General features: G+C 55.6%; 1 protein-coding gene across 4 annotated transcripts in view; it reads left to right on the forward strand.

Moving 5' to 3' along the window:
* Afap1 (actin filament associated protein 1) overlaps positions 1–13,077 on the forward strand; it is an 82,072-nt gene that overhangs the window by 29,450 nt on the left and 39,545 nt on the right. For all 4 annotated transcript variants that reach the window (XM_070021785.1, XM_070021789.1, XM_070021786.1 and 1 more), the window contains exons 2-3: positions 10,635–10,763; positions 12,658–12,752. In XM_070021785.1, the coding sequence (XP_069877886.1) occupies positions 10,637–10,763; positions 12,658–12,752 (222 nt within the window). In that variant the 5' untranslated portion in view covers positions 10,635–10,636. The remainder of the gene's footprint in view (positions 1–10,634; positions 10,764–12,657; positions 12,753–13,077) is intronic.

The raw sequence follows: 13,077 nt of genomic DNA on the forward strand, positions 1-13,077 counted from the left end.
ACATGGAAGACGGGCCTTTGTCCCCTGCAGCGCAGACTCGGCGTGTGTAAAGGACCACGCTCAGCGCCTTCAGACCGGTCCTCGTAGGTTCCCTGCTCTTGGCTTTCTCCAGACTGCCTTGAGATGAGTTTCCTGTCCACACCGCTCTGCTCTCCCCATGGCTCTGGAGACTATGATTAGAAAGGGGTCCTTTGTCTTGGCCTTCCAATTTCCCTCCATAGAGTCTATTTCCCTGAACACACAGAGCGCACTTGGAGCCAGCTTGTGTCAAGGCCAGCGTGGTGTGGAGCAGGTGTGTGGGAGCAGGCAGGAGGCTTTGCTCACTGGGCGAGGAGTAGGGAGGGGCCCACAGGCGCAGGCCCGGGCTTTCCCAGGCTGGCTCTCGGTGTCGGCACCTGTTCTCATCACAGCTTTCCACTGCAAGGGCCTGCGTCTCTGGCTCTTTTAATTTGTTAAGAGCCTGGTGTGTCATGGCACAGCTCTGTGTGTGTGTGTGTGTGTTGTATCTTTGTATCTGTCTTGGGGCTTGAACTCAGGGCCCGGGTGCTGTCTCTGAGCATTTTTGCTTAAGGCTGGCACTACCACATGAGCCACAGCTTTACTGCTGGCTTTTCCTCATTCTTTGGAGCTAAGAGTCTCACAGATGTTCTTTCCTGGGCTACCCTTGAACTATGATCCTCAGATCTCAGCCTCCTGAGTACCTAGGATTACAGGCGTGAACCACGGGTGCCCAGCAAGGGGTGCGTGCCTGTGTTTATTACTATAGTGAGTCCAGCATTCTCTGGAGGGCCAGCCTGGTGCCCCAGCGAGGTGGAGCTGCTCCCCTTGGCCAGCACTGGCCCGATGGTCAGCTGCGTTAAGGCTGTGGTGTCTGTCGTTGGGCAGCGCTGGCCTGGTGGTCAGCTGTGTTAAGGCTATGGTGTCTGTGTTGGCCAGCGCTGGCCTGGTGGTCAGCTGTGTTAAGGCTGTGGTGTCTGTGTTGGGCAGCGCTGGCCTGGTGGTGGTCAGCTGTGTTAAGGCTGTGGTGTCTGTGTTGGCCAGCACTGGCCCGATGGTCAGCTGCGTTAAGGCTGTGGTGTCTGTTGTTGGGCAGCGCTGGCCTAGTGGTCAGCTGTGTTAAGGCTGTGGTGTCTGTCCTTGGCCAGCGCTGGCCCAATGGTCAGCTGTGGTCTGTCCTTGGCCAGCGCTGGCCCGATGGTCAGCTGTGGTGTCTGTCCTTGGCCAGCGCTGGCCCGATGGTCAGCTGTGGTGTCTGTCCTTGGCCAGCGCTGGCCCGATGGTCAGCTGTGGTGTCTGTCCTTGGCCAGCGCTGGCCCGATGGTCAGCTGTGGTGTCTGTCCTTGGCCAGCGCTGGCCTGGTGGTCAGCTGTGTTAAGGCTGTGGTGTCTGTGTTGGGCAGCGCTGGCCTGGTGGTCAGCTGTGTTAAGGCTGTGGTGTCTGTGTTGGGCAGCGCTGGCCTGGTGGTGGTCAGCTGCGTTAAAGCTGTGGTGTCTGTGGTTGGGCAGTGCTGGTCTGGTGGTCAGCTGTGGTGTCTGTGGTTGGGCAGCGCTGGCCTGGTGGTGGTCAGCTGCGTTAAGGCTGTGGTGTCTGTGTTGGGCAGCACTGGCCCGATGGTCAGCTGTGGTGTCTGTGGTTGGGCAGCGCTGGCCTGGTGGTGGTCAGCTGCGTTAAGGCTGTGGTGTCTGTGTTGAGCAGCGTTGGCCCGATGGTCAGCTGTGTTAAGGCTGTGGTGTCTGTGTTGGTCAGCGCTGGCCTGGTGGTGGTCAGCTGTGTTAAGGCTGTGGTGTCTGTGTTGGGCAGCGCTGGCCCGATGGTCAGCCGTGTTAAGGCTGTGGTGTCTGTGTTGGGCAGTGCTGGCCTGGTGGTGGTCAGCTGCGTTAAGGCTGTGGTGTCTGTGGTTGGGCAGCGCTGGCCTGGTGGTGGTCAGCTGCGTTAAGGCTGTGGTGTCTGTGGTTGGGCAGCGCTGGCCTGGTGGTCAGCTGTGTTAAGGCTGCGGTGTCTGTGTTGGGCAGCGCTGGCCTGGTGGTGGTCAGCTGTGTTAAGGCTGTGGTGTCTGTCGTTGGCTGTCCCCAGGAAGCCTCTTCTCGGAGTGAGCACCCAGAGGTGATGGGACTCATGCCACCATGGTTTCCCCGGTTCAGCTGGGCCCAGGACGGTCTGTGCCGCTGTCCTGTTAGCGCAGCCCTGGGCGCCCAGGGAACCACGCAGGGGCTGTGTTACCAAAGCCTCGCTCACCGGGACAGGCATGGGCCGGCTCCAGCTGTGGTCCAGCCCTGGCGCCCCTGACGTGGGAGGAGAGGCTGAGCTGGCACGGACCCAAGATGCCCACCCTCTCTCTACACGGCTGCCTGAGCACCGCCGTGCACAGCGGAGCTGCCAGAGGCCCAGCACGGCCCGGCCCTGGCGTCCTGCGTGTTCCCGGCCCCCAGTGTCCTTCCCTGCCTGGGAATCTATGCTTGGTGTAGGTGGAGCTGGGGGAGGGGCTGAGGCCGTGGGTGTGTGCATGTGAATCTGAACACGCTCTTCAGATCTCACCACATGCAGAGAGCCCTTTCCTAGGGTGTGAGTGTTGGTGTGGTAGGGGGGCTTCTCCAGGTGACCCCTGGGCAGCAGGACCGGCCTCACCCCATGCTGGTTGGAAATGCAGGCTCTCGGGCCACACCGGGACCAGGGGTGATGACCCTGGTGAGGCAGTTTGGGAGGTGCAGATTTAGGGGCCCTGTGGAGAAGGGGTCTTCCATAAGCCTTCACCACAGGCTGAGAGCAGCTGTGACCGTCACTCATGGACGTGGTTTTCCCCACAGCCAGGGCGCCGCAGAGCAGGGCAGGCAGGCTAGACGGGCTAGAGACCGCTGGTGTCTGCCACACCTGGCCGCGAGCCTGGGAAGTCCCGTGTCCTCTGGCGCCATAGTTCTCTGCGTGTCAATGCAGGTGTCTGGGACCGATGCTGTGGTGGCCCTGGTGGGTGCAGGAGACCCCGTGTTTTGGCCCCTACGGGGGTGCTTCCAGTACCTGTCCTCTGCACAGCCCCATTCTCATTTCAGGGTGGGCCCGCGGGGTCACCCCAGCTAGTTGGGGTCCTGCGGGCATAAGACAGGATGGGAAACACTGGTGTCTGTGCAGTCTCAGCGTCCTGATGCCTCTGTTGGACCCCCAGACCCCCAGTTAGACTTTCAGTAGCTTCACCAGAGCAGGCACTGTGTGCGGCAAAGTAGTGGCCCAGACATCAGCTCATCACGTCGGGCGCACGAAGAGACTTTCCTGGATGTACTGTTGGGTCGTTGCTGGCTGGGAGGCCGGAGGCCCTGATGTTCTGACAGCCTGCTTCTCTGAGGCCTTGTCCCCACTCCCCGAATCACCCCACAGGGTAGCTGCACAGCCCCGCGTGGTCTGCTGGGCCCGGAGTCATGGTTCGGGGCCCTCTTCTGCTCCTGCGGCCAGGCTGAGTGCTCTCTGTGGGCCACTCTCGCTTAGAAGTGGCACTGGGGTCAGGGTTCATGGTGTCCTGTGGATCTCACTCGGCTTTTGCTGGCACTCCACCACTTGAGCCACACACGCGGTCAGATGCTCTGCTAGTTATGGAGATGGAGTCTTATAGATTTCTGACTGGGTCAGCTTCACACTGCGATCCTCATATCTCATCCTCCTGAGGAGCTAGGGTTGCAGGAATGAGCCATCGGTCCCTGGCTTACTTCTCATTATCTGGGATCTTCCCCCAACATGAATGGATACTAGGATTTTATCACATGCCTCTATCTATGAAGATAGTCATGGGGCTGGGAAGGTGGCTCAGTGGTAGAGCGCTTGCCTTGCATGCATGAAGCCCTGGGTTCGATTCCTCAGCATCACATAAGCAGAAAAAAATAAAAAGCCGGAAGTGGCGCTGTGGCTCAAGTGGTAGAGAGCTAGCCTTGAGCTGAAGAGCTGAGGGACAGTGCCCAGGCCCAGAGTTCAGGCCCATGACCGGACCCCGCTCCCCATAAAAAAAATAAGATAGTCATATCTCTTCAAGGGTCTGTGAGGTACATTGATTGATTTTCTGATGTTTTGCCCACCTCCTTCTAAGGACGCACCCCACTGCTCCTAACGTGCTATTTCCATTTGCTAAAATTGAGTCCATGCCCACGAGGGCTTGGTTTGGGGTCCTTGTGGTAGTGTCTTTTCCCCTCTGAATATTTGTTTGCTTTTCTTCAATTTTCTGCAAGGCTTGATGGATAATTTATTAGTATTTCTCCTGAAATGTTTGGTGGAGTTCACTCATGAACCAGGTCCTGGGGTTTTCTTCAGTGTAGCGCTGTGTAGGTCGCTTGGGCCTTCTGGTCCCCATCTTCCTGGGGGAGCTGTCCCCCTTCATCTGAGCAGCTGAGCATCCACATGTGAAGTGGTTTGTGTTCCCTCTCCGTCCTGCTGGGACCCGGCGAACTGGGCGCCCATGGCCTCTCTCCTGAGGGACCCCAGCACACATCAGGGCAAGGACTGGCCACTGCCTGGGTAGGGGAGGGGCTGCTGGCGGATCTGTCGCCCAGAGGCTGTGTGGTCCGAGTCTTTGGTGCATTTGGATGACCCATAATGTAAATTCTTTCTCTATGGCAAGCAGCTCGGTTTTCTAAAATAAGTGAACAATTTCATTTTTGAAAATTCAAGTTTTTCCATCCAAGCAAATTATTCCTGAAATTAGTAACTTCTTTATGGGGTGAGACAGTTGCATGAGCCAGGCCTGACAGCTAAGCCCAAGATGTTACTTTGTTTCTTATTAGCATACATTAGCTATAGGAGGGGGAGTTCTGTGACATTTCCAGGCCTGTGTCCCGTGTTCCAGCCAGTCTTCAAGATGTCCTGTGTTGCAGGAAGGGTCTGTGCATGGGTGTGGGCTTGCGTGTGCTTTATGTATGAGGCTGAGGGGCTGGAAGAGTCCCCAAACTAGAAATATGTGCATGAGTTAGCGCTGCTTCTGTGCTCACTGCAAACGATCTGTCATTGGCTTGTTTTTAGTCCATTTGGTTTTACTTGTAATGTTCCTTTTTCTTTGTACTGTTTGTGTGTGTGTGTGTATGTGTGTGTGTATGCCGGACATGGAGTGTGAACTCCTGAGAGCCTGAGAGCTATCTCTGAGCTTGTTTGCTCCAGGCTGGCACTTTAACACTTGAGCCACAGCTTCTGGCTTTTTTTGGGGGGGCGGGGGAGGGTAATTTATTGAAGATAAGAATCTCACAGGCTTTCATGTCCTGGCTGGTTTTGAATTACAACCCTCATGTCTCCATCTGGGAGTAGCTAGGATGACAACGTTAGCCACAGGCATATTGGTTACTTAGAGTTTTGAATGGGATTCATGACCTCCTGTAGATGGCTTTCTTCCAGCTTTGTTTTTTAACTTAATAAAAGCCCCCAGAGATTACAAAAAGAATTGACATAGAAATGCCGGCTAGATGGCTTTTGTTTTTGCAACGTTGGATTTGAACCCAGGCCCTTTCATGTCCTAGACAGGTGCTTGATCCACTAAGCCACACCCTCCATTCACCTAGGTGCTTTTTCCTGTTGGCCTCTTACTACCTCTGACCTTTAATTTACCTACATGTCATTTGCTTGTTTCCTTACTTGGACTGAAGGGATTGCCTCTTCGGCCTTCATGCCACACTTTTGGACACCCAAGTATCTGTGCGTGAGTGTGTTGTTTTGGTGTCCTTGTGTGTGTTCAGCACACACGTCCCTGTCCGGCTCTGCTCTTCTGCTCCTCCCAGGCTTCCTCTTGACCTGTACCCTCTCCAGCTTTCCTTCAGTTTTTAACAACCTGGTAATTGAGCTGAGCAGAAGGAAATTGAGCAGATAGATAGAGCTAAGTGGAATGGAAACACTGAAGATCACATTGAATGCTTTCTCAGCAGCTAGCGTGGTTCATGTCAGCCGTCTCCTCCCTGCTGGGGAATCTGGACAGCCGGTCCTGAGGCTGTGTCAGGTGGCATGTACTGTTATGATCAGTTAAAAGTGAAAGCATGTTCAGTCAGGCTGTGGTGGCTCATGCCTGAAATGCTAAGCTGTTCATGAAACAGATCTGAGAATCACAGTTCAATGCCAGCCTAGGTAGGGAAGTCTATCTCAGATTAATCAGGAAAAAGCTGGATGTGGAGTGTGGCTCAGCTGGTAGTGCACTGGCCTTGAGTGAAAAGCTAAGGGCAATGTCCAGGCCCTGAATTGAAGCCCCAGTATTAACGTGGTGGGGGAAAAGTACACCAGGTCCAAACGTTTGCCTGTCTTCTGTTTTCTACAAAAGAATGGCAGGCCATTTTCCACCATGACTCAAATCATCCACAAACAAATGAATAGGCCTTTCAAGGAGCACGGTGATCTTCCAGAAGAACATGGCTGTGGATTTTGACTGGTTCCTCTGGGGTCTTCTGCGGGCTCGGGTAGTCCAGACAGGAAGCTCAGAGGGAGGGCACCCCTTCTCAGAAGCCCTGGCTTTCCTTGGGGACCTGGTGAGTCAGAGCTGCAGCTGTCTAGGGAGCCCAGCAGGCTGACCGGGTCTGCGCCCCCTGGAGAGAGACCCCAGGCGTGAGTTGCAGATGAAACTGCTGAGCTGAGGTGGGAGACATTTGTTTACAGTCCTTTGGGGAGTCCTGTGGGGCAGAATGGAATGGAGCATGGGAAGTCAGGAAGCTCAGTGGCTGGGATCCAGGGTCCCCCAGTCTTTGAAGTCATGGCTGTGTTGAGTTCGAGAGTCTCAGATGTTGTGTGGAGCGGAGGGAAGCTTTCTGCCCAGTTAGCGTCTAAAAGGAGGCTGCTTGCTCAGAGATGTTGCTCTAAGCAGCCCGTTTGGATTTTCTGGGAGGCTGTGGAAGGATCAGGAGGAGGCAGAGGATGTGAGCTGTAGCCCTATAAGGGAAAGTATGCAGGGGCCTCCACATCTCATGCCTGCAGCAGCTGGAATGCGTGTGTGCCTTGGAAGGCCCAGCCCCGTGGTCACCTGCTGCCCGGGAGCATGGCCTGTGTGTCCCCCCCACGTCCCAGGTGTGTTCTGAGCATGCCACCCAGGACACCTGCTAGCAGAGGAGGAGCCGTCATCTCTGCAGTTCTGTCTTGAACACAGCCCTCCAGGAGTTGGGTGCCGGTTCATGAACTCGCACTCAGCGCACACACATGCTGTTTGCCAGCATCGTGCTGGACAACTCACCCAGGCAGAGAAGTCACACTGTGGTCCCCGCCACCTGCTCAGCCGGGGACCTCAACACAGGAGCCTTGAACAGTGTAACGTGGGAAGGGGCTGAGGGCAGATCAGAGGTGGTGACAGCCAGAGAGAGACGACCAGGTGGGAGACGGAATAGTGTGTGTGCACGTATGTGTGTGCACTCGTGTGTGTGTGTGTGCATGCACACATATGCACGCGTTAGGGATGGGTGAGACACACCAGACATGGACTAGCAGCATGTGTAAAGTCTCACGGGCAGAGCCAGAGGGAACTTGAGCTGCTGAGAGCTGCTTGTGTGAGAAACAAGTGTGAAACAGGTGTGAAAAGAGATGAATTTGGGAAACGAAGAGAACTAAGATCCCGAAATGGCCTTTGGAGAAACTGGTGGGGAAGGTCAGGGAGGCTATTGCGGAGGCTGAGGGCAGGAGAATCTCAGGTTGGAGGCCAGCCTGGGCATTATGCTAGAGACTGCTTCTGAATACAGCTGGGCACGGTGGTTTCTGCCTGTCAACCTAGCCAAGAGGGAGGGATGTTGTTCCAGGACAGTTCGAGCAGAGAAGAGCCGTGCTCTGAACAGAGAGAAGCTGGTGTGGTGGTGTAGCCTGCCGTGGGGGTAGTAGGGAAGTGGCAGTCAGGGATGGAGCCTATGGCAGGGCTTTGCTAGGAGAGACTGGCTTTTGGTTTTCTCGTTTGTGCAGTTCCTTTAGGTTTAGACATCACTTTATACCTGCTTCAATAAATCAAAGCCTTTGGGAATTGTCAGGTTTTATCCTATCTCCTGGACCACTTTATACACAGTGTGGCGTTCAGGCTTTGGCCCAATCGCACTGTGCAGCCATCGGGGTTGAGGCTTGTTTTGGGGGGATCCCTTGATGACAGTCTGACACATGGCGGTCTTCTTTTTTATTTTTTTTTAATTTTTTTTTTTTTGTCCAGTCATGGGGCCTGAACTCTGGGCCTGGGCACTGTCCCTCAGCTCTTCAGCTCAAGGCTAGCGCTCTACCACTTGAGCCACAGCGCCACTTCCGGCTTTTTTTCTTTTTGCTTATGTGGTGCTGGGGAATCGAACCCAGGGCCTCATGCATGCAAGGCAAGCGCTCTACCACTGAGCCACCTTCCCAGCCCCACATGGCGGTCTTCTGAGCAATGATCTGTTTTGCCCGGCTCCCGCTGGATGTGCAGAGTCTCACAGAACAGCCTTCCTCGCTGTTTGGTGCTGGGAGGCTGTTGATGAGCTCCGGGGACCAACAGCCTCCACCGTGGGTCCTCCATCTTTGAGTTCTGATAATGCTGCAAGCGTGTGGTCAAGGAGCGGCCTGCTGGATGGATGCGGGCTCTGCCGCACACTAGCCCACGGGTTCATAACACCCATCCTATCTTTAGCAAGAGGGAGACGACTTGGGGAACTGTTTATCGTATTACATGACTAAGAAAAACTGGAGCTGGGATTGTAGCTGTGTGCTGATGAGCATTGCCTGGACTTTGTAAAGGGCAGTGGAGCGCGGCAGGGGCCACGTGAGCGCCAGAGGCTTAGGATGAGCGGAAGTCCTCCAGGGAATGAGTCCCCTGTTACCTCGGGGTAGATCTTTGGGCCAGTCACATCACGCTGTTTCATGTCATTTCTACCACTGTAACATTTTGGAGAGAAGAGAATGCCTGCAGACCCCTCTGGCTCGGATTCAAGGCTGCAACTCCTGCGGTTCCCTCCCTCCCTCCTTTCCTCTCCCTTCTTCTCCCCTATCCCTCCTGCCTCCCCTCCCCCCTTTCCTTCTACTCCCTCTTTCCTTCTCCTTCCCCTTGCCCTGCCGTTGCCCTCTTCCTCTTCCTCCTCTTCCTCCTCTTCCTCCTCCTCCTCCTCCCCCTCCTCCCCCTCCCCCTCCTCCTTCTCCTCCTCCCCCTCCTCTTCCTTCACCATCACCTCCTCCTTTTAAAAAATCTGTAACAGCCTGGGCCACGCTTCTCTAACATGTGCCTCCATGTGGCTGGTATTACAGGCGTGCGCCATTAGAGTTGACACGAGATCTTAATACTTTTTGCCCAGGCTGGCCTCTGTGAGTCTCCTGACCTCAGCTTCTTGAGTAGCTGGGATAAGTCAGTGCACCTGGCTCCGACCTTCTTCCCCTTAACACTGGAATTCAGCATCGTACATTGACACTAAGTGGTGACATCAGCTTTGGGGCATGACATCATCTTTGGCAGCTGGCTCTGGTGCTTCTTTTAGCTGAAATCTGCTGCTTTGACACAATGTGAAGGAGCCAGGTGTTTGTTCAGAAGGGACACCCATGTTTGTTCAGAAGGGACATCCATGTCTTCAGTAGTCTTTCAGTAAGGTTGCAGTGGTTGCTGGGATAGGACCTTGGCTAGCTCGTCATCAGATAAAGAAGATAGCCAAAATACTCCAAGAGCTCCGAAAGTTAAACAATAGTACAAAGATTGCCATTAAAAATTACATATGTGAATTGAATTGTTCTCAGAAGAAATACAAACAGCTAATTGATACATGAAGAAATGTTCAAAATCCTTAGCCATAAAACAAATTCAGGGCCAAACTCCACTAAGATTCCATCTCGCCCCAGGCAGAATCAGGAAGACATCCTGGCGAGGATATGGGGAAACGGACCCTCAGACACTGTTGGTGGGAGCACCGTGGGGGTCCGTGTGGAAGTTCCTCACACAATCAAAAGCATCTGCCTTCGGACGGTCATGCCACCCTACAGCTGTATTTGAAGGAATTTAAGTGAAAACACAACCTAGATACCCGCACACCTGGGTTTGCAGAGCAGTGTTCACAATAGCCCGACTGTGGACTCAGCCCAAGTGCTCTCCACCTGAATGGACAAAGAGAAATACGATGGGTGTGTGTGTGCATGCACACACATGCATACGCATGCACATACACAATAGTATTAGCCTGCACTAAGGAAAAGTGGAATTATCCTATTGCAGGAAAATGAATGGAACTGGAGGTCATCGTGTTAAGTGAAACAGACCATGCTGGCAGACAAGCACTGCATGCTGTCCTATTCAAATCCAGTCGTTCCTGAGTGACAGGAACGTGGAACCGGGACTGTGGGTAGAAACGCGAAGGGGAGGGTATAAGACAGAAGGAGAGGGTGGGCTCGGGGTGATACGGTTGAATTACTTTTTATGCATATATGAAAGTAGAATAATGAAATGTTTTACATTGTCTTCCGACGCGGGGAGGCTAAGAGCGTAAGCGGGGGCTGGGCTGGATCGTGGTACATTGTGCATGCATGAAAATACCACAGTGAAACGCCTTGTACACCTGATATCTGCTAAGCGGGAGCACTTGAGGAAAAGCTAGGAATGAAAGGCTTTGGAGGTTGAGGTGTACATTCATGCTGTGATGTTTGGTTAGGTTTTTATTGTGACATTACCGACATACCAAGGAGTCTCATAATCCCCTCCCTTCTCTCTCCTTTGTTCTCAGCAATGGAAGAGTTAATAGTTGAACTTCGCCTCTTCCTGGAACTCCTTGACCATGAGTATCTCACAACCACCGTCAGGGAGAAGAAGGCAGTGCTCAGCAACATCCTGCTGCGGATACAGTCCTCCAGAGGTGGGCTCGGGTACAGCCCTCCAGAGGTGGGCTTGGGTACAGCCCTGCAGAGGTGGGCTCGGGTACAGCCCTGCAGAGGTGGGCTCGGGTACAGCCCTGCAGAGGTGGGCTGGGGTACAGTCCTCCAGAGGTGGGCTGGGGTACAGTCCTCCAGAGGTGGGCTGGGGTACAGTCCTCCAGAGGTGGGCTCGGGTATAGTCCTCCAGAGGTGGGCTCGGGTACAGCCCTCCAGAGGTGGGCTGGGGTACAGTCCTCCAGAGGTGGGCTCGGGTACAGCCCTGCAGAGGTGGGCTCGGGTACAGTCCTGCAGAGGTGGGCTCGGGTACAGTCCTCCAGAGGTGGGCTCGGGTACAGTCCTCCAGAGGCGGGCTCGGGTACAGTCCTCCAGAGGTGGGCTGGGGTACAGCCCTGCAGAGGTGGGCTGGGGTACAGCCCTGCAGAGGTGGGCTGGGGTACAGTCCTGCAGAGGTGGGCTGGGGTACAGTCCTCCAGAGGTGGGCTGGGGTACAGTCCTCCAGAGGTGGGCTTGGGTACAGTCCTCCAGAGGTGGGCTGGGGTACAGTCCTCCAGAGGTGGGCTCGGGTATAGTCCTCCAGAGGTGGGCTCGGGTACAGCCCTCCAGAGGTGGGCTGGGGTACAGTCCTCCAGAGGTGGGCTCGGGTACAGCCCTGCAGAGGTGGGCTCGGGTACAGTCCTGCAGAGGTGGGCTCGGGTACAGTCCTCCAGAGGTGGGCTTGGGTACAGTCCTCCAGAGGCGGGCTGGGGTACAGCCTTGCAGAGGTGGGCTGGGGTACAGCCCTCCAGAGGTGGGCTGGGTACAGTCCTCCAGAGGGGGCTCCCTTCTCCCAGCCCCTTCACCTCCAGCCCGCCTTGGATTCCACCTGCTTTCTAAGATGTTTTGCCCATTCATTGATGGTCATTGGAGCTGTTTATTTGGCGAGTGTCCTTGAGAGCCTGTCTTGTGCCAAGTGCTGGGCTATCTGCCAGGAGTGAATAGAATTGTGGGGCCCCCAAGAGCACCCCAGTGTTAGCTGGAGGGGTCAGAACCTGGCGCCATGTTTCTGTTTCTAGAAGCAGCTCAGACGCCTGCCGGAGCTCTTCCTGGGGGGGCCTTGTAGGCTCTTTAGCACGTCTCTGATCTTCAGACTCTGCCAGGAAGAGCCGGGTTCTGCGTCACCCACGTCCTCTGCGCAAGCAGCGTAGCCCCGCGAACACCTTCCCTGTCACTTCTGCACCCACTTTCCCAGATGCCCGCCGGCCTCGTGCGTGCCGAGGGGGGACGGTCGCTGCACACTCTCTGTGGTGTTGGGAGAGGGCTGAGGGGACTCTAGGCCAGGTTAGAGAGGCGGAGGGCACGTGGGCAGCAGGTCCGCAGGGGACCCGCGGCGCTGTCTGGATTCTGCCCCAGTCTGGGTGATAGATGGTGGCGGCTTGGACTACGCCCACTGGGGTGCCGTGGTGTGGGGGCCTGGGTGGGCGGAGGACCTGACACACCTGACCCCACCTCTCAGGCTTCTCCTCATGCCCACGCTGGGCCTCTGAGCACTTCCTCTGATGCTTCCTCTGATGCTTCCGGTCACCAAGCCTTCCTTTACCACCTGCTATGCTAAAGCACCAGCCACATGGTTTTGTTTTTTTTTTTTTTTTTAAAGCACTGGCTTCCATTTCTATTCCCCGCCCCCCCCCCACTTCCGCCTCCCCTTCCTTGCCCTTCCCTTTTCCTCTTCTCCTCCTCCTCTTCTCCCTCTCCTCTCTCCCTCTGCAGTCCTGTCGTGTACTTAGTTACTCGGAAAGCAGGGAATAACGATCCCACCTTGCAGATCGCTGTGGAGCACTGGAGAAGGAGCCTGCCCACAGCGCCCCTCACCAGCCCTGTGCTCTGCTTGCTTTGCAGGCTTTGAAGCCAAGGAGCACGCCCCGCGGCCGGAGAGCAGCGGCCTGCCAGCGCCCCCTCAGCTGCCTCTGCCGGAGATCCCTCAGCCGTGGCTGGTGAGTGAGTACCCTGCCCCTCGCGGGCGCCCGAGGCCCAGCCAGCTCAGGAGGCCTGCGGCCTGGCTGGGATGCGGCCTGGCTGGGATGCGGCCTGGCTCAGAGGTGGCGTTGGGAGACTGCCCGAGCCCTGGGTCAGGTTCAGGAACAGAGACGCAGAGGTTGGGCAGGCAGAGCCAAGCCAGGGAGCCCCAGGGCTCTCGAGTCACCTCTGAGGTCCCCGGCTGTGACCAGGAATCTTCTGCCCTTAAGGAGTCATTTTCTTCAAGAGAGACCAAGTGTGCACATGCTAGCACGGTGGCTTCGTTTGAGGTTTTGTGTTTAA

Source organism: Dipodomys merriami, unplaced genomic scaffold (genome assembly GCF_024711535.1).
Source record: "Dipodomys merriami isolate MVZ:Mamm:240054 unplaced genomic scaffold, mDipMer1.0.p SCAF_143, whole genome shotgun sequence".
NCBI lineage: Eukaryota > Metazoa > Chordata > Mammalia > Rodentia > Heteromyidae > Dipodomys > Dipodomys merriami.